The sequence below is a fragment of the Empidonax traillii genome, unplaced genomic scaffold, assembly GCF_003031625.1.
Source record: "Empidonax traillii isolate 1590-97213 ecotype Southwest subspecies unplaced genomic scaffold, ASM303162v1 scaffold195:size1760703, whole genome shotgun sequence".
Lineage (NCBI taxonomy): Eukaryota > Metazoa > Chordata > Aves > Passeriformes > Tyrannidae > Empidonax > Empidonax traillii.
The window spans coordinates 939,141-962,001 of NW_020955388.1; the positions used below are offsets into that span (position 1 = coordinate 939,141).

A 22,861-nucleotide genomic window follows, 5' to 3' on the forward strand; every position below is an offset into this window, starting at 1 on the left:
TTTTTTTTTTTTTTTTTTTTTTTTTTTTTTTTTTTTTTTTTTTTTGGGGAATGGGGGGATTTATTTTAAGTGATGTGTGTAGACTGTTGCTACATGTTTCTTCAGACTTAATGGAGAAATACCCTTGTTAGTTGTGTCTGATGTTTCTCAGAAGGTACACAAATTTTCAGTAAAGGATCCAGACTGTGTGATATTGATGTTCTTTGAAAGAAACTGCTCTTTACTTGCAGAAACTTTAGATGGACACTCTAAAACATTAAAATGGAATAAAAAGCATCTACAGACGCTCAGAAAACCATTGTGTTTTAAAGATTGAAGAATAGTATTTGTTAAATTAACTTTGAGCAATTACTATATAGCAAACTAAAATATCTCAAATTAAATTGGTGATTTTAACTAGTTAATCTGGTAGAATTTTGTAATGTTCCTTTGATGTATAAAGTTGAGTGTGTGTACAAAAAAAGGGGAAGGAAGTTAATGTATACTGTGTGCTGTAACATCAACCTGAGTCTTCTAATATGCAATAAATATCACTTGTCTAATTAGTTTGGAGGGAGTTTTATTTGTTTTTTCCAGAAATACTGAGTCTCTGACTAGACCTTATTCACAGGGTAGTGTTTACATGGATTTCAGTGGGCGTTCCTTTATTACTTAAAATCTGTTTGGGCAGATAAGCTTTAAAGGAGAAGGACGTTTTTCATGGTGGTGGGGAGACAGACTGGCTTTTAACAGAAACTCCAGAAATGCTCTTTTAAAAACTTAAGGAGTCTGTGACAATAATACTCTGCTATGGCACAGACCTGCCCACTGAACAATGAAGTGCATCTCTGTTCAGTCACTTTTGAAGGCCTTAATACCTGGTGATTTCCATTTTTTAAGAAAATATCACTATGTCCTTATGCAAGTAGTGATATTGGAGCATATAATCAGTTACAACATTTTTATAAATTTAAAACTGATTTTTTTTTAGGACTGTCAAAATCTCCCCTAGTTTTTTTTTTTTTTTATGTTTCATGCTACTGTTGTCTATGTTGTATATCTCTTCCAGGTATCATTTCTAGGTATTTTTTCTGTGCCTTTTTCTTTTATGAGACTTGCTTCTTACTGTCTTGTGTTGACTTACTGTGCTGAGTAATTTGGATTACTTTCAAAATTTTTGAGTGCAGATCCCACTCTTTTCTTCGAGTTGTAAGATTGTTGCAAGATTACTAGTGGAACAACAAAGCTTTATGAGGATAATTTTAGTGGTGAAAGTGGAACAACAAAGCTTTACGAGGATAATTTTAGTGGTGAAGTATAACAAACAACATCAACTGCTCATATTGCAGTAATATTTGTTGAATGATCTTATAGGATATGATATGGAGAACTTCTGGCTAGCTGATACATCTAGGATATAGTTGTTAGAAAGGATTGTTCCTGGATGTCATTGTTCCTAGAGGTCTTAGAGGAAGTAGTCTACTAGACTCAGATTTTTTCATTAGTGATTTGGAAGTTATGTCAAAATTAACATTAACAAAACCTGCAGATGAACAAGACAGATAGGTGCTGAGCAGGGAGGGCAGAACTGTACAAAACCATCTAGAATTCATGTGAAGTTGTGCTAGTAAAGCAAGGTGCACCTTAGTGCAGCTGTATTCAAAATAATGCATTGAAGATAGGGAACATAGGCATGGGATTCTATCCCAAAATCTATTGACTATCACAAAATCTGTTGTGGGGTACAAATATGAACAATTAGTTCAGCAGAAGTTCCCAGTATAACACTGATTACAAATATGTAGGAACAAGGAGATGACTTTTGGGTGTTTGGTAATGCTAAAGATTAAGTTTTGTCTTTAAAAGTCATTGTTACGTGATCAAGAGTATGGGAAAGAGTTAAAAATAATAATGCCTTACGGTAAAAGGCTTGCAAAAAACCCTGTTCACATTGTTTGAAATAGTGAGAAGCATCTTTTTTCCCCCCATCTGAATCTTTTCCTACTGAGATCTAGTGCTGTATTCAGTTTACACTTAACATGATTCAATGATTAGAAAGTGAAGTTGAATGGGATCAAATTGAAAGCCACAAGTGGTAAATGCTGAGAGTGAGTAATCATTATAACAAAGAAAGGAGGGCAGTGGTAGATTATCCAGCTCTTGATGTTTTCATGAAAAGCTGGATAATATTTCTTGAGTTTGGATGTCTTTCTAGGGACCAAATGCAAGTTTTTGAATTCCACAAATGGAGCAATGCTTCAAATATGTCAATATAGAGGAGTAGAGACTGTGCTGGATTGACTCTAATTCTGTGATTGATTTACCGCCTTTTTCATATGAAATTTCATACATGATTTCTTCTGCAGGATTGTTAAGTGCATGGATGACCGAAAGGAGCCCTGTGGGTGTTGGTCTCATCATGGACCTGGCATTGGTCACCCTGCAGTGTGATATGGTAGCTCCATTATGAGACATGCAAAGCATCCCAGGATGGCACAGTAATACTGGACTAAGTAGTCCCTGTTGGTTTGTTTCCTTCTCCCAATGTTCACGTTTCTGGTGATAGAATGGCAAGTCTGCTTTCTTTTATACAGTGTAGCCTTAGTAGGGGAATTCTACTCATGCTGTTTGTGCTTGTTATCCTTTGACTAAAATATTTTAGTAGGCCAATGAGCCTTCTGACTTTAAATTCCTTGGGCCTTCTAAATAAGAAAGACTTCCTGACTGTGCTATGGTAGGTGATGAAAGGCTTGGATGTTTTTATTCTGTAATCCAACGGACAGGAAAGGGGGAAATCTTTAGAAAATAGATTTTGGTTGTATTGCTTCTTTGTGTTTGGAAAATGTTCTAGATGTGTGGCCTAATATGGGCTGAACTGCCAAAGGTGTTTCAGCTGTTGAGGGCTGCTTCCCTTCCTAAATGGTGAGAAACTATTACTGGGCAGGAAGATCTGTTTTGTCACTGCAGTGTAGTGCATTCACCAGTGTCAGGTGGTGCAGGATGTATTTAAGAAAGATTGAAGTTATTGGTTATTATAGATCTCTTTTGTCATTAGAAAAGTTTTGGCTGAGAACAGTCTTCTTACAAAGTTGGAAGAAAATTTCAAGAGTTATGGGCTCTGTCTGACAGGATTTTTCCAGATGGAAGCCTTCATTTTTATTTTTGTTTTTCTCCCTGTGGTTCAATTTGTAACTACCTAGGAAGCATGATATCTCCTTATATTCCTTGTTGGCGGTTTGAAGAAAAAAGATAAACCTATTGTAGATAGCTTTGGCTCTAATTTCTTCTGTTTAAAATGTCAGTGAAAGGCCTGACTTTACAGTCCAACTCTATTCCCTGTGGAGTTCCACAGATGTTGGAGCTGTACCGGAGTGCAGATTGTTCTTAATTGTAATGTACAGGCACAGAAGTTACTTTGTCGTTTAGTCAGGATCACTCCAGGGACTAGTCTTACATTTGTGAGCTCATTCAAAGATCAGGTATCATTTATTATATTACTTAAAAAGGAAAATGGAATTGTGAAGTCTCAGACAAATTAGCATGCTTAATATTGAAGGTTGATCCTTACTTTGTGTATCATGAGTAGCTTCAGAGGTTGAGGGCAGAGAGGACTGCATATTTAATCCAACCTTAAATTGCAGGCTGAGGTGTGGTTTTTTTCATGTTTTTTTTTTTTTGCCAGAATACTACTTAAAAGTAAAAAAGAAAATAAACAAAATCCTACAGTAATAGATTATATTGTATAGCTGGGAAAGTTGCTCCATAATTTAATTAGTCTGTTTAAGACTTAACCCTGTTTCTAGTCTAAATTTAATTTGTTTCTTTTCATTACATCTTGAGAGATAGCTATCCAAATATATGTCTATCTGTATTTATTTAATATACTGATGATTATCAGATCCCTCCACTGCTGTTATGTTCTGCAGTCCTGCTGACCCGTTTGAGTCTCTCATATTCTTTCAGTGTTTTCATGGCTTTGCTCTCTGGCAGTAGCTGTTGCAGGACTGAGCTTGCGAACAGAGCATTGTTGTAGCAGTCACACAGTTGCTGTAGTAAAGCGCCCTCTGGATGCTCCATCCCTAGAAGTGTTTCAAGGCCAGGCTGGATGGAGCTTTGACTGGCCTGGTGCTTCTGCCTATGGCAGGGAGGTTCCCTTCCAACCCAAGCCATTCTCTGATTCCACATACGTATATTTGTACTGGTTTTGGTGGGAACTGCATCACACTGGAAACTTGTGCCCAGGTAATGACCCACCTCCAAGTCTTTTTCGTCCTTTCGAGATAATTTCTAGGATTGGCCTTCATTTTTAGATAGGACTTGGCTCTTGTTTATTTAAAAAAAAAAAGACTTAGTCTGGCCTTTCCCAGCCTTCCCCAAGTTGTATCAGAACACTGATATACAACATTGTATCAGAAACACAATATTACTTCTTTCCCTTCCACTCCCTCTCCTTCCCCCACCCCACAGTATAACTTACCTCTAGCTGTTGTTTACTTCTGGGTTGTAGGCAATGATGAAATATGGTGGAGTTAAGGTACAAGATCTGAAGAATGCTTAGTGTCCTCTCAATAGTGTTATCATATTAACACTTTTTGGAGGTTTTAAAAATGGGAGCTACTGAAAAGACCAAGGGGGTCTTTTTGACCAGCATAGGTAAAAAAACTAGGACATAACTGGGACAGTATGTATGACAGTCACAAAGCAAACCATAAGCATAGAACTTGTTCACATCTAGTCTTAGTATATGTGAGACAGACCAATTAACTCTCTTTATATTCTAATTTCTTCATTAAAATATCAGACAATACTAAATCAAACACTTTGGATGTTAACTGTGCTTGACCATTACTAGTACTTTATCAACTGAAAGTACCAGGATTAATTTCCTGTGAAGCCACTGTATTAGTCTTCTACATTACTAGTATTTGCTTATTTCTCTGTTCTGTATCAAAACCTAGAAAAGCCAGCAACAGCTTAAAATGGTAATAATTTATAACCCATGTCATCTTCTATCCAGATGACTGGAGTTTCGTTTGGCTTAGTGAAAAGCCATTCATTCACGTGTTCAGTTCATTCAAATATTCACATCTTTTGGATTATATGGTTGACCTAAACAACCTGTATTTTAAAGAAGTTTAATATTTGTTGTTCTTTTAAAAAGCACTTTGTTGTGGCAGCAGGATATGATTTACATTTTTTATCTAGACTGTTGTTGTTCTGCACTTACTGAACATTTCCAAATTTGTGTTGATTAACATTCTTACTTTGTAATCTTCACAACTTTTGTTAATTTCTTTTGTTGCTAGGATGATGCTTGCCCTTCTAGTGATAGTGATGTATTGTATTCTTTTGCTAGTGTTTCAGGTTTTGATATTTTTCTACTTTGTCATGGTCATTGTCAATACTTCTCCTGCTGTTTTTACGAGATTTTTTTTTTTAACGAATGTTCTCACGTGCCTTGTAAACTGCAGTTTTTCACCACTCAGAGCTTTTTCTCAGTGATAAAATTATGGCTTCTTGGGCATCTAGTAAAACACTTAAAATAGATTTCAGCTATTTACAGGGGTTTTTTTTTACATATTTTGATTTGGGCAGTAACTGATTTTTAACTTTCTGAGACAGGCCCTCTTAAAACATTAGTGATAAATATCTGGTTTGACCCAAATTTGTGTTGATTCAGTTTGCCTTAACTTGTTAAGCACAAGCTTTATTTCTTTTAGATTTCACAGAAGATTAGTCTTTCAACAGCATTTGTTTCACTGTGTTTGTCTGTTTGCTCAGGAAAGTAATGAGACTTTATAAATGTGGAAGAGGGTTTAGGAAATTAAGGAGGAAAATGTTTATTTGCTCTTTGCTTGAAACCTGAACAATATTGCCATTGGTACTGACATGTTTAGGTAGGAGCAGCCTCAGTAATTGTTATTTCAGCATGCACACTGTTCTCTGTGACTTTTCAAAGACAGTATAAGAAAGATTTGATTTTCATGGTATCCTTGTAGTTGAGAGAAAACTGGGCTGTGTTACAAGTGAGACTGTAGAGTAAAGCAGAAAGCTTTTTCTGAATCAGAGGGAGCGTGGCTGAATTGAAGCCTCGGATCTGTCATGCCCAGTACTTAATGTAACATTGGGCAACAATTTGTCTTGTGCAATTTTGAAATCCAGTGATTTCTTCCTATGGTTGTAGGATGCCCTGAGGTCTGTAGAAGTTTCCTTGATTGGAGCTATAAGAGGGGAGGTACCAAAAATGAGGGTAGTGGGAATGCTGTGATCAGAGGTTGGAAAGCTGCTCAAGATTAGGGGAAGATGACTAAAGGAGGAAGCGCAGTAGCAAGAGAGAGAGGACATCACAGTGTGTTTTGAAAACACTTGTATTTGCTGGCTCTAAGGGATGTGATTCTTATGATTGGGTTTAAGCTGGTCTAAAGCCCTGGTGGAACCCAGACACAGCACAAACCCCTTCCTGCAATTGTGTGGCCGGGAGGTGAACTGGGGGGGGTACTTGCTCTGTGACCTGATCTAACTGGAACGATTACTGTGCTGTTGAGAAAACTAGTAAGAGTTGATGGAGGAGATACAGCTGGGACCATGAGTGTGACCACCTGCCTAATGGCAGGTCAGTTTTAGCTTGTCTTAAGCTGACTGTGAAATCTACCTTTAAATGCTTCCAGCTGTACTTATCTGCTAGTGATACTTGTCTGGTCCCAGGAACCAATTCTGGGAAGTAAATCAGTAGAAAATGTGTCCAGTAAAAAACTCCTGTGAATAATTTTTTGCCAGTTCACTAAAACTACTCATGGTAGAATCAAGTGTGCTACAGTACTGACAGAAGGTAGATGGTGAGCTGGCATGACTGGTTTGGAAGGTGAGGAGTTGGATAGAATGGGACTGTTCTTAGTTGTCAGACCTTGGATTTACTAAGCCATCTTATTTGCTGCAGAAGATTAACCATTAGCATGTCTAGAAGCACCTTTCATGTGTTTTCTGTTTGAGGTGGGTAAACCAACCAGTGTTTATTGTAAGTGGTAATGGGAATTCGCTTTGCTGGCTGTTGATTTGAAGCTCAATTTGCTGCTTCAAGGTTGCGGGAATGGTGAATTGAAATTTTTTATAAGGATTGTGCGCAACTTGTAGTAACTTTTTTCTATGTCTGCCAACTAGAAAAGAGCTTCCACAGCTAGGCTGACTGCTCGTTTTGTCATGTGCACTTACCAGTGCTCAAATTCTTGATTTAATCTTTCTACTGTTGTGATGCTAGTAGGTTTGAAAATTGAATGAAAAATCTTGTTTTTTGAAAAAGAATATTCAGAATATCCTTTTCTGTGAATTTTAAAAAGAGGACTGTTTTTTCTCCAAGTAGCTGAGTATCAGGATTGAGCTAGATACATACTGGGGTGCATTTTTTTAAGTTTAGCACTTTAAAGAGTGAAATATGAAATTAGTTTTACATTATTCTCATGACTGACTACTAAACCTAAGTCTCTCAGGGATGATTTTTTAAATTTTTTTGTGTGTGTGTTGAGTGATCTGTAAACTCATATACTGTGAGACTTAGACTTGTGTAAATCACTTAGAAAAAGAATTTAATTTGGAAACTTTCACTTGGAAAAAGTTTAATTTCTGCTGAAATCCTGAGAACACAATGCAACATTCCTTTAAAAGAAAGCCAAAACCATGTATGTGTTAATGGAAGTTGCTGACTGAATGGAAACTTTAAAGTGAGCTTTAAACCATAGTATTTTAAACTTTTAATTTCTTTAACCTTTAGAAATGCTAGTAAACGCAGCTGTTTTAAATAGCACTTGCTGGTGATGCTATGTATGCAAATACAAGGCTTTCCAAGAAGTCTGTTGGTGAAGCTGAGGCTTCCTAAAGTATAACGCTGTTCAGTGTAGGAGCATCTGTAAGGAAATTACTAGAAAGTGGTTGGTTGTTTGTGGATAGTTGTTTCAGAGAAACAAAACTTACTCATTACCAGCTGTGCTTTAAATCACATGAGCTCTGACCTCTGCATACAGTGGTTGGATTAAGGGCTCTGGCTGAGCATCTCTAACTCGTTATGTAAAAAATTAAATCTATGTTGGAGAGCGGGATTATGCTCTCTGTGTGATGGCTGACTTGCTTATGGGTGGAACATTGTGTCAGCAAAAGGAACCACTTTATGGTGTTTGAGATGGGGCTTTTATCCATCTATTTTACCGCTTTTTAAAGAAGGAATTGTCAATTTCAACTGTAGTTTGTTTTGAAAAGAAATCTGAGTATTTGGTGGAAATTTTTTCCCATTGTTTATGTATTCTATAATTAGCTTCTCCAGGGATTTTTATAAATGCATCTTTTGGCATGTCAAGAAACCATGCAAATAGACCAAAAGCTTGGGAGGTAAACCAAACAGACTTCACAAGGTGCAGCAGAACGGTAAACATAATGGAAAGCAGTGACAGAGTAACCACTGAATGTAAGTTTATTTTGTCATGTCATACTCATTTTGTGTAATTCAGTGCTGTGATGGAGGCAGGGAGAATCCTAGTGGAAATGATATGGGTCGAAGTTAGGCAAGTCGGATGGTATATATTTGCAAGCCAAACACTGAACTTTAAAAACAGACAAACAAACAAAAGGCACGATTTGAGCAGTTAAAAAGAAAAAGCAGTATTACACACTTTTTTTCCTCATGGAGAATGTAATCTGGTTTAGGAGGAAGTTTTCTAGCATGTGTTAGCTAAACCGAAGGTGTATATGAATCATCCCAGTTCAGACAATCTTAACAGCTCAGAGCTGCTGAACACTCTGGCTCCTCAAATGGATGAACCTGCATAGCCCTACAGAATTCTTCTTTCTTTGCCTAGGACTTCGTGTGAGTATGAGAAGGATCAGACTGCTCTCACCTGATGACAGTTAACAGCTAGTCAGATTAGCTGTTAGAGCAGTAAATGTAGGGAGAAAACAGTTTCCAGAGAAGAAAAAGCTATTCTTCTTATGCCTGTAAAGAATTAAGTGGGATTCTCTCCGAAATAAGGACATGATAATTTTCGCCTCTGTTTCTGTGACTTTCTGTATTGCAGATTAGGTGAAGGGGTAGGGGCAGGAAAGTGATAATAAAGTTTAGAAGAGGATCTTTCATTAAAAATGTTAAAATACCAACAGTATCTCTCTTTTCTTTGTGATTAATTGATTTGAGCATTTTTCTATTAATACTAGTTCATGAATGACTAGTCTGTATGTGTATATAAATGAACGTGGGTGTTTTTAGTATGTAAATAACTATATATAAATTTATCTGTATAGATTCTTGCACCTTTTTAAAAGTAAGAGGAGAATGGGGAGAGCAAACTGAAAAGCATTCAATTGTAGTAAATGATGAACAGGGAAATTGAACACCCAAATATGGCAGAAGGAATTCTTTAATACTAACCTCCAGTAGTCCCTGCTAAATGTAACACACATACATGAGGATTATTTTATTATTTTGCTTTCATGAATTAGTTGCAGTCACTTCCAATTTTATTATGATTCTTTTGACTGCAGCCAGATACTAGTGTAGTCATCAGTTAAAAAAGAAATTACTTTTTTCTATTAAGAAACAGAGGCAATAGTGTGTGCAATATCTTATAGAAAGTAATGCTTTTATTGCCAAGTTTTTATTTTAAAACTTCATAGTATTTTCTCTTTAAGTCTCAATTATCTTGGTCACCATTCAGAATTTAAGTGTCTGATTTTGATCACAGTGTCACTTCCTTGCAGTGATATTGCATAATGTTAAAGGGAAAGGAGTCCTGGCCATCTGTTAATGCTACCAGAGCCATGTGTAGCAGCTGTAAGCAGCAGTTTTTTCCTCCCTTCCTTATGTCCAAGCAGGCATAGTGACCTATTCATATCCTCCTGCTGTATATAATTGTGAATTATAAAATTGCTATCTCAGAATAACTCAGTCTTGGTCATCTTGTTCTTTAATGCATTAAACTTCTTCATTTTTTCTGAGAATACTATTCTCAGAATTTTCCTTAAGCTTATTTAATTTAGGCTTTTTTTTTTAATTAGAAAAGATTAAAAGCTTTGAGTATTGTGGGGAAATGAGCATAATTTTACTTGTGCATTTGGTTATGAGGAGGATTGGTTGGGAATGCTGGTATTAGCACAGCTTCAAAAATTAACACTTATTTTTCCCCCCTCCCCTGCACTTTGTCTTTTTTCCTTTGGAGTTATATCTCATATTTCGCTTTATCTTCTCTTTCTGCATCTTATTGGTCCTGTTTTGCAGAGGAAGTTCCCTTTTCTTCTCTGTGTTGTTCCTTTTTTCCAAAAACACTTTTTTTTTTTCCTTAAAACATTATTCTCTTTTGAGATCCTTTTTTTTTTTTTTCTACACTGCATTACTTGTGCATCTGTGCAAGCAGTCTGCACATTTTGTGACTAATGAGTGATGACAAACTAGTCACAGATGCATAAGAGTGAATGGGGCACTGTCAAAGGATAGTCACTGAAGTGGGAAGCTCATCTAGAAGTGACCCTTGGTAGTAACTGGAGAACCAAATTTGATTCTTATAAATGAGCCAAATCTGTCTTGCAACCTTCAAAGCCAACTAACTCTAGCAGTTTCTAAGTAGAATAGTTTTCTTCATCCTGTCAGCCTGACTTCCTTGAAGATATAAAAGCTGGAGTATGTTGTTCCATGATTACTTAGTCAAATTAACAATTAGCAGCTGCCAAAATGTTCCTGCTACCTTTTGTTTACTTGCTTTCCCTCTGTCAGTGGCTCTGAAGCCTGTGTTTTCACAGGCGGAACAAATTCAACTTGCTGTCCTAGTAAAAGATTCAGTTTTTTCTGTTCCTGGTTGATCCCCCCTGCTCCATCCCCAGAATGAATTGAGTGGGCACAGTGTGACCACAGCTCCGAGTACCAAAGCTGGCTTGAGTCAGGCAGCAGGAGCAGGAGCCAAGAGCAGTGGGGGGAAAGTGGGCAGAGAAATGACCTTTCTCTTCTGGTAACGGTAAACCGCTAATTTGGCTCAAGTCACGCTTGGACATGGCTCCTTGAAACAGAATGAAATAAGCAGAGATTTAGTGTTTGCAACCTGCCCATTGTAAATCAGTGAAATCAGGCTCCGCTCTACCACCTTCTGCTGAGTTTTCTTGACTTTCAGCTGAGGAAGAGCCATTGTCACTAAAGATCAAAATAGTGAAGAACAAATATGCTTGGGTTTCAATTAGTTCTTCATCCTTTAATTAGCTGTTAGTGTTTTTTAACAGTGGATGATCATTGGAAAATTAAGATTTCCTGGAATAAATATTTTCATCATAAAAGGAAAAATATTTTAACACTTGGGAATACTGTTGAAACCATTTGTGAATGTGGTTTATATTCTAGGCTCAAAATATTACGTTGTTACTTTATTATCAATCTGTCATGTCATATGTTTAAAGAAAGTCAGTAGTTCCAAGAATTTTAAGTATTTTCCAAAAATTTTTGTGAGGGCATATGAATTTACAGGAAGTTCATTCTTTTAAGTGAGAACTTAAAAACCTAAAATCATTATTTTTCACTGTTCTATGCTTATTTCTGTTCCTTTAATTGTGGGGGACAGATAGTCTAGGTTAGTGTAAGATAACATACACCTTTCTCTTCTGTCCAGCAGGTTGTAGGGAGTAATCTCTATTTTTGTCTGGTTTAATTTTCTGTTAAACTCCAGAAAGAGATGCTGTCTGAATGTCATACTTGTGATTTCTTTCTAGCGTAGCTGCAGATTCAGAATGACTGAAGTTGGGCAAACTCACGCCTGGTGTGCCGCTGCTGCAGTTGGTCGTTCTGGGGCTGAGCAGGCTGTGATGGCCGGGCACTCAGCTCTGTTCAGGCAGCCTGCTGCCAGCTCAGGGCTGTGCCTGCGTGTGCTTTGGCAGCACTGATGGTTGCGCCTGCGTTGAAACCATTATATTTGGTAGCAGTGCTTATAAAAAGAGACTGTGTTTAACGTCCTCAACTTTTTAAATGGCAGTCTTTTAAATTGCTATGCTAAACATTTAAAAATAGAGAACTTGCCAAAGAATGTGTTAGAAAGGTTAAATATTTGCTAGTTCTTAAGCTTCAGTGTGGTTTTGTTCTAAGCCATGCCTTTTACATGGCCTATAATATGCAAGCATTTGGAATTTTGGTGTCTATACAAGTTGTATTAAGTAATTGAATTGACATCCTTGCATGTTTAGGCTTAGCTTTTTCACTTTTAAATGTTGGCTTTTCTTACTGCTTAGTCCTTCTTGCAAACTTAATGGTTTAAATATACTGTTATAGTCCTAGAGACAAATTAATTACTTTCTCTAATGGCATTTGAAAATCTGCTCTCCTTTCTGATAACGTTTGTAACAATGTAGTGTAGTTAAATGAAACAATCATGATACTCTTTTGATTCTTTCTTTTCAAACATCTGCAGAGCCACAGGGCAAAGCTTGACTATTGGCTGGCAGATACAAAGAAGAGTTTACGCTTACTCTTTTCTCATTTGAACAACAGATGCTTCAGAAAACATTTATTTGTCTCTAGTATAGTATTAGAAAATATGGGTTTCAATTGTAGGAATTTTTTTGTTTAGAAGGGTGTAGTTTGGACTTCTTGTGAGGTTTAGGAATGTGCTTTTGGGTTTCAGTGCTGTTCATTGAATAACTAAGAGCTTTGCACTTAGTTGAAGGTGATATAAGGCATAAGGTTGTGCTAGTTTCGTTGAAGTGAAGTCTGATTATTTTCATTTTTTCCATTAGTGGGTATATATAGCCATTGTAAAAGCAAAGATGGCTAATTCTGGGGGTTGAATTCTGTTGACTAAGTATATCACAAGCTGTGACATTTGGAAAGTTTTAAGTGTTGAATGCAATAGTTTTGGTTTCCTACAGAGTTAATATTTAATCAAACTAGTAGGCTTTCTAAGCAGAGACATAAATAACCAAAGTGTTCTGAGAATTGCCTAAGACTAATATGGACTGTGAATCAGAAACTCGAGGTTCAAGGAGAGAATTTGCTGGCTGTGTTTGGTGGACACAGAGATAACACCCTGAGCAGATAGCTGGTTTGCATTCACTTGTTTTAGGTCTTCTAATGGTCTCCTAATTGAGGCTATCAGTTGATTTCCTGTTCCTGGTAACTTGCCCAGTCAAAAAGGTGAAAACCTGTATTGCATTCTCTTAATGTTAGTATTTGATTATTTCTTTCTAAATAATTCTATCTAGATTAACTAGAAGGAACTATTCTTCTGCATTTATAGTACTGTGCCCTAGCCCTGCACAGGATTTGCAGTTCCTAGCTGCTGCCTTGCTTCTTTCATTTTTCCCTTGTCAGCCAAGCATAGTGTGTAACTGCATTACTTGCACTGCCTTGATCCAAATCACCTATCACCAGGTGAATCAAGCATTGCGTGATTCATAAAATCCAGGTTCTCTTTTCTCTTGATTCCTGGCAGCTTTTTGACTTAATAACCCAGAAGTTACTCTACAGGTCAGTCATCAACTAGGCACTTATAATGCCAGGTAAGAGTTAAACCCAGTGCCATGGCACTTACAGGAGCCAACATGCTACTAAGAGCCAACATAGTTGCTTAGATAATACTGAGTGATAAATTTTGAGTCTAAGATGGGGAATCTGTGTCCAGGCTGCAGAGAACTGACTGTATTGAGTGAGAATTCAGATTCTATATGCTTTCTTGTGATTTGTCCTAAAAGATTTACTAACAAAATGAGCAGAATTTGCATCTTGTTTTGAGACACATCTGAAGTCATCCTGTTTTCCACAGTTCACATTATGGCATAGAAGAACTTTGTGGTATGATGTTGGAGGATGTGATCTTCATACACGTTTCAGGGTTTTAGGAATTGTTTCAACTATTCTTAAATGTAAAATATGAACTCAGCTCTCTTAGTATATCATGAAACAGGCTTCACTTCATATTTGTTGTGATCTTTATGTTAAACAAATGGATTGTAGCTGCTCACATATGTCTGGGCGAAAGGAGAACTGCTTTTTGCTTAGTCATGTTTTTTCATGCCTCACCTGCCATCGTGTCAATTCTAGCTTTTTTATAACTTCAGCTGTTTTGCATCAATGTATACTGAAACTTTCAAATTTTGTTAAAAAGAGTATTTCAGAGACACTGTCAGTACAAAAAGAAATTAATAATCATATATTTTGTCAAGTTAAGGGTACTGTCATTAGCTTTAAGTCATTAGAAAAGTAGTAGATATGCTGTAGGAGGAGGTAAGAAGTATAATCTCTCACTTTTTTGAATTTACATGGTTAACAGTTAAAATGTAAGGTTTTGTTGTATTCCTGTAAATATTTTTATGAAAACATTAGTATCATAAGGCTGTGATTTCATGATCACTGTGATTTCATGATTACACTGCCTGGAAATGTTCTCTTCGCTGGCTAGTGCAGGCTCAAGGGAATAGAAACCTGATTTGCGTGCTTGAAGTGGTCAGGAAAATGCAGTTTAAGAAAAATAGTGTTCTCTGGTACAGTAATACTTGATTGAAAAATAGCCCTATTTTCTCAATTTGCTTTTAATAATTATTAGATAAGACGAGAGACTTTTCCCCCTCCGAGTAGTTGTGGAAGGCTTAGAAATATATCAAATTACTGTCTCCTCATCAAGATGCTCCAAGATAGTGAATTTTTTTTGTTCTGGCCTCTACCTGCTTATCCTTTGGCTTTTCATAGTCTGAGGATTACAATTGGATATCTAAAATCCTGCTACATTATGTGGTGTAATAATAGGTTAACAGAGATATATAAATCCTGCTTTTGAAAAGAGAAAATGATGTGGGTCAAAATAACGAACTTAGCTTTCTCTTATACTTCGTTTTTTGTTTTTTGGTTGTTGTTGTTGTATTTGGGTTGTGGTCTTTTTTTTTTTTTTTTTTTTTTTTTTTTTTTTTTTTTTTTTTTTTTTTTTTTTTTTTTTTTTTTTTTTTTTTTTTTTTTTTTTTTTTTTTTTTTTTTTTTTTTTTTTTTTTTTTTTTTTTTTTTTTGATTGTAATGATGTCTGGTATCTTTTCCAGCATCTTGTACTCAGAATAACACTCTGGCTTATCTAGTAGCTGGGGAAAAAAAGATTGGTTAAGTTGTTGCCTTCTTCAAAACAAAGTGAAGCTGTGTTTCTGAATAATAGGAGACAATTGGATGGTGGCAGATGCCCTGTTACATTTTTAGGTTGTCTCTCCTGTAGAGATGGCAACAGAGTAACCTTCCTGCTGGGCTGGTAGTGCTTAATTTGTTCATCTAGCTAGTTTCTCAGACTTGGAAAGAAAAATTAAATGACACGGAATAATATTGTGGTTAAGAAAAGATATAATATAATCTGGTGATCATTTAGATACTGTGTGAAATGGAAGAACTTGTTTTTCTGAAGAAAAGTCATGCATAAGAACAAATCTGTTTTCAAAATGAAGACTTTTGCTGCGCTAGTTGTCAGTGTTACTGTGTTCTGGTTTTAAAGTCCTAAGTGGCTGAATTTCTTGAAAGATTTTTTAGTGTATAAAATTTCATTACTTTTGTAACTAAATAAATTACTATATTAGTACTACAAAATGTACCTAATGCAGTAGAATGTCTCATACTTAGATTCTTTTTCCTCCTGTCTGAAATAGGTATATTGTATGTAACCAGAACAAATGTGATCTACTGAAGTTAGTCAATTTTTAAGTAATTACTGAGAGTTTTCAGATTTAGAACTAGACTAACTTCTTGATAGTTTACTGTGAGATTGTAAGTGGTATCCAAGGCTTTTAGACTTCTGCGTAAGAGGTAGTTCAGAGTGTTGAAATCTGAAAGTATTTAAAATGTGGTTTTCGGGCTTAAGTCTTCTTCTGTGTATAAAGACATAGATAATATAAGGTATGTAATAATTTTAGGGTACTGATACTTATTTTAAAATAACTTTAATGGTGAAAATTTGTAACGACAGATTTGATTGTCAGCATTCAGCTACCAGGAGGCATTGTATTTATACAGCCAAGATGAGTAATGTCTGGATCGAGAGTCAGAGAGCAGTTCACTTAAGCTCCCATCCAGTCAATGGAGAGCTGGTTAACGTTGTCTCAGGAAGCAAGAAAACACTTTGGATGATAAGTCACAACGGGGTACAGTAAGAAGTTACATCTCTTTGTGACCAACAGTTCTTTTGCAAATTATTGCACAGCTGAGAGAACGTGAGAAATAGGGAGTCCATGCTCGTCTTGGCAATAGGAAGTCTTCCTCGCCCTAATATATCTTAGTCACTTAAGATACCAGTTCAGCATATGCCTCTGGGGATTTGTGACTGTGAATCCTTGTTAAGGTTAGGTGCACTACATGATCATTAACTCATAACTACCTAACTCATTTATCTTTATTTAAAAAAAAAATTAAAAATCTGTCTAGTATGATAATGAACAAGTTGATCACTCATTTCAGTAACTAAGAGGAAGTTGGGATTGTTTAATTAAACACCTTTCATAAGGTGTTTAAAAGTGTTTCAAGGTTTAGATTAAAGAAAAAAAATTCTGTTCCTGGAAGTATGTGTTGGGGAAAACTGACTGAAAGTAAATAATACATTTTAGTGAAATCGATTGAAATGCATTTTTAGAACTTCCAGAGAGCTTGCTACTTTTCTTGTTTTTTCATGCATATTTTCACACTTTATGTAGCTCTGCTGAATTGCATGGCTAATACAAAGAAGCAAGCAGCTATAGTATGTGTAACAAATAGAAAATTGTCCAGAAACTGTATTAAATTCATCATTCAATTTCAGCTTGAAGAGCTTTCACATGCAGGAAGTTTGTAGAGAAAAATAGTGTGTTGCTGCCCTAGCAATCTGTCAATACAGTGTTTGACTATAGATTCCACAAGGGAAACATTGAGCCTAGAAGTGTTGCCCTTCATCAATAGAATTAAGACAGGGAGCTGTATCTGGTGAAGAACGTGTCATGGTCATGCCATTTATATCTGAGGCCTGTAGGTTAAACATACACAGCTTGGGCTGGAGTTGAAGAATCAATAAAGTATCAGTAGGTTTTAGTCAGTGTTATTAATCATTCCCAGTTACTTGTTTTATAGACAATATTTGACTGTGCTATTTGAAATACGACATTTATTTGTAGAAACAGAGTGAGACTTTGTCAGTTTATGGCAAACAGCTTTTCTATATATGCTATGTTTTATTTATAAAAGTAAAGGAAAGTGAAACAAAAAGCCATTTCCAAAACCAATCAAAGAAAATTGCTGTTACATTTTGTTAACATTCTATAAAGTTACCTTAGGCTAGGATTTGTCAGAACTCTGCAATTTACAAGCCGTGTTCTCTGTAAAGTCTTTGAATTCTACACTGGGGAATGTGGTAGCCTGCTTTACAAAATGTAGAAATGTACCAACCTCACGTTTAGGTAGCTTTAGTTTTGCTTATATTTTTTTTTTTTCCTGAGAAAGTTGCTAGTTTGGGTGTTCTAAAAGCAAGTTTGTCTTTTTTAGGAATTAAAACCTCAAAGCCATTACAACCATGGATATAGTGAATCTCTTGGACGGAAAAGCCACATTGATGATTACAGCACTTGGGACATTGTTAAAGCCACGCAGTAAGTTTATTTTTGAGCATTAGATTTGTCGGTGTCTGTATTAGTCAGAAACAATAAAATTATTTGTATTAGTTTTGTGAAGTGGAAGGTAAACTGTGTTTGTCAATACAATAGTGGAAGATTTCACAAGTGATTACTGTTACAACAAATTTATGAACATTGTATGAAAATATATGGGAGAAATTATGGTAAGATGTAAATATGGGTGGTTGTTGGACAGACTGTTGGAAGAGAGCATGAGGTTTTTTTCCTGTTGGTACTAATGTTTATTTTCTGTAGGTGATGATTAAGAGGTAAGTAGGCAACATTTATATGCAAACATAATGGTTTAATTGATTTATAGGTTACAAAGAATGTGTCTCTGTAACTTGCTTCATTATCTCTGATTCTGCACTTTCAGTGCTGCTATGACACTGAGTTTATTGCTGAAAAAGGATTGTGTGCAGATTTAGTAATTGTGTTCTTAATGTACATGAATTACACAGGTTTGTTACACAGTAGTAACATAATAATTCACAAGACTTTCCTGGAGTGTTATCATGAGGTTACTTTTTAGTTTCCTCTTATTTGCCATTTAGAAACCAGTGTCACTTTTCTTCAATGAACCGATGTAGAGGTTTGTAAGATTTTTATTTTTAATGTATTGTTAATTTTGCATGCTTAAACCATTATGTATCTTGAAGAGCTATTTGCCTTTTTCTTCTTAAAAGAAATTTTTTCTCTCCTTTTTTTCCTGAAAGACACCTCTTTAGTTGAAAGAAGCAGCTCTGCATGTGACATAGGCCTCGTTTAGGTTTACGACGTATGTACTTTCCCTCACTTTTTGTTTTGAGTTGTAAGGAGTTTAGCTTCCTGAAACAGATCTTGACTGACTCTGCAATTGTTGCTCTAAATACTTTAATAGTAATACTACAACCTGTGATACTCATATTAGGGGATTTTTAGAAGTTAAAATAGTGGCACTATATCAAACCAGCTGCTTCTTATAAAAGCACGGAAGTGTGGCAGCAGAAGTGGTTTTACACATTACCTGCTTGTATTCTTATATGCTCACTGCGTTTGAAAACCTGAAACACCTTTTTCCCCATTAACCCTCAGATTTAGACTGTACTTTCAGCTCAGTTGTTGCAATTCTTTTCTGGCCTCATCAAACAAGAATCAACAGATCTGAGTTACTGTTTTGTTCCTTCACAGTCATGGTAAGATGTGATTTACACAGAGGATGACATCTCACTGAAGAGGACTACGGTTTCTTATCATAGCCCTAATGGTTAATATTACAGGGAAGGGAGATTCTCAGCTTGATGAAGTTGGGGTATACAGGCAGCATTTCTCTGACTAGAGGGGGGGAATTCACCTTTATTTTAAGAATTTGAAGGCCATTTTATATAAAATGTCTGTTGTAAAGGGAAATATCTCTGAAATTTAAGGTAGAAAGTAAACCCATCAAATATCATAAGACTTGCAGTAAAATAAATAATACTGCTAATATATTAAGTCAATGTTATTAAAAAATATACTTTTTCTACAAAAAAGGTGTATTCATACTTACAGAAACATAACATGTATGTATGTATGAAAATAGCTGATCTTATCCTCTACCTTTTGTCCTCAAAAATCAATACTCAGATTAAAATACCTGCTGACTTTCTTTACTTTTCAGTTCAGTCAGTTCAGTGTTAATGTATGTAAGATGCCATAAAAAGATTTTGTAAAAAAAGACCACTCATCAGTATCCTAGAACAGTTCCCCCAAGCAGTTCAGTAAGTTCAAGCAAAATATAGCAAAATTGAATGAGAATCATTTTCAGTCTTTTGGGTTGGGTGGTTTTTTTTTTCCCCAAGTCCAGTTTCTCCTGTGAAACTAAATAGTTATGCCTGATGATGATGAAAAAAAATGGGATAAGAATGTTTAAAACTCATCTATGTTTTATATATGCTGTTTGGCTGTAGAATTATATTTTGAGATATTTTTATTGACACTAGATTACAGAGAAATAAAACAATGTTAGTGAAATAATCCATTTGATTTTATGTTCTTCAGCAAGGGAAGATAAGAGCTTACAAACTCCACATGTTTTCCCATAAGTATTTGTATGTTGTTTCCTATCTGATTGAACAGTTTCAGTGCTCTATCTTCTTAATCTGTAGATTGGACACATTAAATTAACATACTTATACACTAAGAGCTACAAATCTAATAGCCTCTTACAATCACATAAAGACTTTGTATAGGAAACAGCGGTTCAACTGATGTTCTCATTGAAAACAGTTTATTGGTATTGGCATTTTTTACCCATGATGCTCCTCATGGGTTCTCCCACTGGGAGAAGTTCTTTCTCTGAGGCCCTAGGCATGCTTTATATAAAAAATAGTTTCCCTCTGTTTTTACTTTGCAGAAACTTTTGCTGGAGTAAAAATTACAGTGTTTGGTTTTAGTACCTAAGAATATGAGGAACACTTTTCACTGGCTTTGTGAAACGTGTCCAAGAGCATCTAGGTAACTTCAAAAGTAGTAGTCTCAGCTCTTCACCTTGCAAATGTTAGAATATGTGTGTAATTTTTTGGCATCTTGTATTTGGTTATAGCAACATTGTTTCATGCATAGAAAGTTTCACTGTGTTTCTGAAAGCAGAAGCAGGACACTCATCTGTATTTGAAAAGCTGTTTTCAAAGGAGCAATAAAAAAATCATCCATGCTTACCTTTGGTTTTGTTCCTCTGTGATAATCAGTGTTATTGCTGGAGCTCCAAGGGAATGGAGTGTCGTCTTGTCACAAAAGAGGAAAAAAAAGCCATAAGTGATTTAGAAGTGAAATCTAATGGTGTTGTGTTGAGTATGTTTATTTCTCTCTCATTTGGCAGCAGTAGCCCTCTGTCATCTGAGGCAGGAGTCATTAACTTTTAATATGATGTCTTGGAAAGGGTACTATGTTAACAACTTTAAGTTGCTGCTTCTGTTTTGTTTTAAATCTTGAAAAACATGAAACTGAGGAGAAGTAGCTAATATTCACAGGTAGAGAAGTATATGTTGGTTTATCAATAGAAGAATAAAATCTGAGACATACTAATTCTTGCATTGTATTCTTCAGTTCTGTTGAGAGTGAATAGGTGCCTTTGGCTTGTAGTGAGCTTGAGCAAATTCCAGCTTTGCTGGAAGTGTGTTGGGTAATGAATTATGATACCATTATGAACATGGTTATTAAACATTAGCGATATTAACAAGTGCTTTTGTGACATCTGGAAGATTGATTCCTTGTGCTCAAGTGTTACGATTTCATTATTGCAAGATTAACTTTTCTATTAGTTTTATTCACTGAGATAATTTCATTTAAAACGAAGTTGTGTGCATTGTGAAATAGTGCAGCATAAAACATGAAATATGCTGAATCTTGCCAAAGAAAAAAAAATGTTGGATACATTTGAGAATAGCTTTTTTCATCACTATTTCTCATCAGTCATAGGATAAATGATAAGAAAAAAAGATATATTTGGAATAATCCGAATTGGTAAGGGTTAGCCAAAGGATTAATTACTTCTGTCTTCTTTCAGCTACTTACAGGGGAGAGCGGGCAGACTATGACATAGGTACACGTCCATTATTCCTGGTCATTTGTACCCATGGGGTTTGATTATATTGCTGGAAGTGAGATGTACCTGAAGTTCATGTGGAAAAGTGGGACTTTTTTAACCACACTAGTAATATAGCCACAACTGTCTAGACAATTTAAGGCTTTGGAACATATTTAAAAGCCAAATGTCTCATCTTTCAGCATTGCTGTTAAGGGTTCATTAAGTAGCTCTTGAGTTATACCTCTTCTGTTGAAAACAAAAGTGTCTTGCTGTTAACACAAAAAGCCTTGGGAATGTGTTAAAGGCTTTTTTAGTATTTAACAACCATCATTCATGGGAATGAGATTTCAAAAGATAAAAAAGATCGCTTTTCTGTTAATTGCACTTCCAGTTAAAACAGCTTTGATGTGAGTTACAATGATCAGATGAGGGAATGAGCTCCTGGCTTACCTACTCTTTGTTGGCATGGTGATGTGCTCACCGTAGAGAAATTCCTTCCTTTTATTCTGACCAAATTTAATGTTAATCGTGCAGCAAAGCTGGAAGTGTCTATTTTTAAGAGTCTATGTGTTTGTAGCCAAAAGATTAAAAAATGGATTGCATATTTAAAATTACAAAAGGCAATAGGGTACTGTTTTTCAAAGTATTAAGGTCAGAATATCTTTAACCTGTGATGACAAATAAAATGTTGCAGGTTAGTTACCGAAATAGCTCAGACTGTGATAGCAAAATGAGCTTCCACAGTGGTATTTTTGCCCTGGAAGGACTAGTCCTATTTCTTTAAAGACAAGCTCAAAAATATGCTTTCATTATGCTCCATATCGATGTTTACAGCATGACCCTCTAAAATTCATTCAGATGCTGAAATATTCAGCATTAATTCATCATCTCTTGTGAGGATTTGAATCTTTCCCTCCATGCCTCTTGAAGGGCACAGAGCCCTTTATAACAACATTACAAGCACAATTATTCTGAGTGTCTGAAAGGGGTGACTTTGTTATTTTGTAACCTAACAGTGCGTCATGAACCCTTGGAAGAAGGCAAGGTGAAGTCAGCTTCAGCAAACTGATGGAAGAAGACTGTAGATGTATGTGAGAGAAGAATGCTGTGTTTCTAGGACAGAGCACAAGAAACCATAACTGCGGCAGGTTGAGGATTTTATTAATTGTTGAGAGCCTGCTGTTTCCAGGAAGAGGAGCAAATTGTTGTAAATTCCTAGCTTTGCTTTTGCCATGCCAATTTTTTCGGTCAAGATCTTTGAGTCCTTTGTGATAATGTAATAAATTGAAGATTCATTAAATTACACCTTGTGGTTTACATTTTTTTTTAATCAGTTATGTTCAATTTCAAGATACCAAAATTAATTGTTAGGAACAGACAAGCTGATGGTGACTTGAATTAAAAAAAAATTGCTATATACCTCATTCTCAGTATCGCTTTTGGAAAGAACTTTTGTTTTCCTGGAAAGGCTCTTCTGATGTATTGCAGAATGTGTTTTGTTCTGTGGTCAAGTACTTGTGACTTGCAGTTTGCCTTCCAGTGGGTACAATTGAAGTCTGTGTTGCTAAGCCTGAAGAAGGAATCAGTCAAAAGTGTAAAAGTGAGAACTTATGGGTGGAGATAAACAAAGTTTAACAGATACTGTAAACAAAACTGCACATACAAGTAAAACAAAACAAGGAATTCAGTCACCACTTACCATAAGGTAGGCAGGTATTCAGCTATGTC

General features: G+C 35.8%; 1 protein-coding gene across 2 annotated transcripts in view; it reads left to right on the plus strand.

Moving 5' to 3' along the window:
• Positions 1-22,861, plus strand: part of ZDHHC17 (zinc finger DHHC-type containing 17) — a 74,396-nt gene that overhangs the window by 1,089 nt on the left and 50,446 nt on the right. For both annotated transcript variants that reach the window (XR_003571544.1, XM_027886777.1), the window contains exon 2: positions 17,459-17,562. Coding sequence is in view for 1 of the 2 variants with exons in the window: in XM_027886777.1 (XP_027742578.1) it covers positions 17,459-17,562 (104 nt within the window). In the remaining variant the exon portion in view is untranslated. The remainder of the gene's footprint in view (positions 1-17,458; positions 17,563-22,861) is intronic.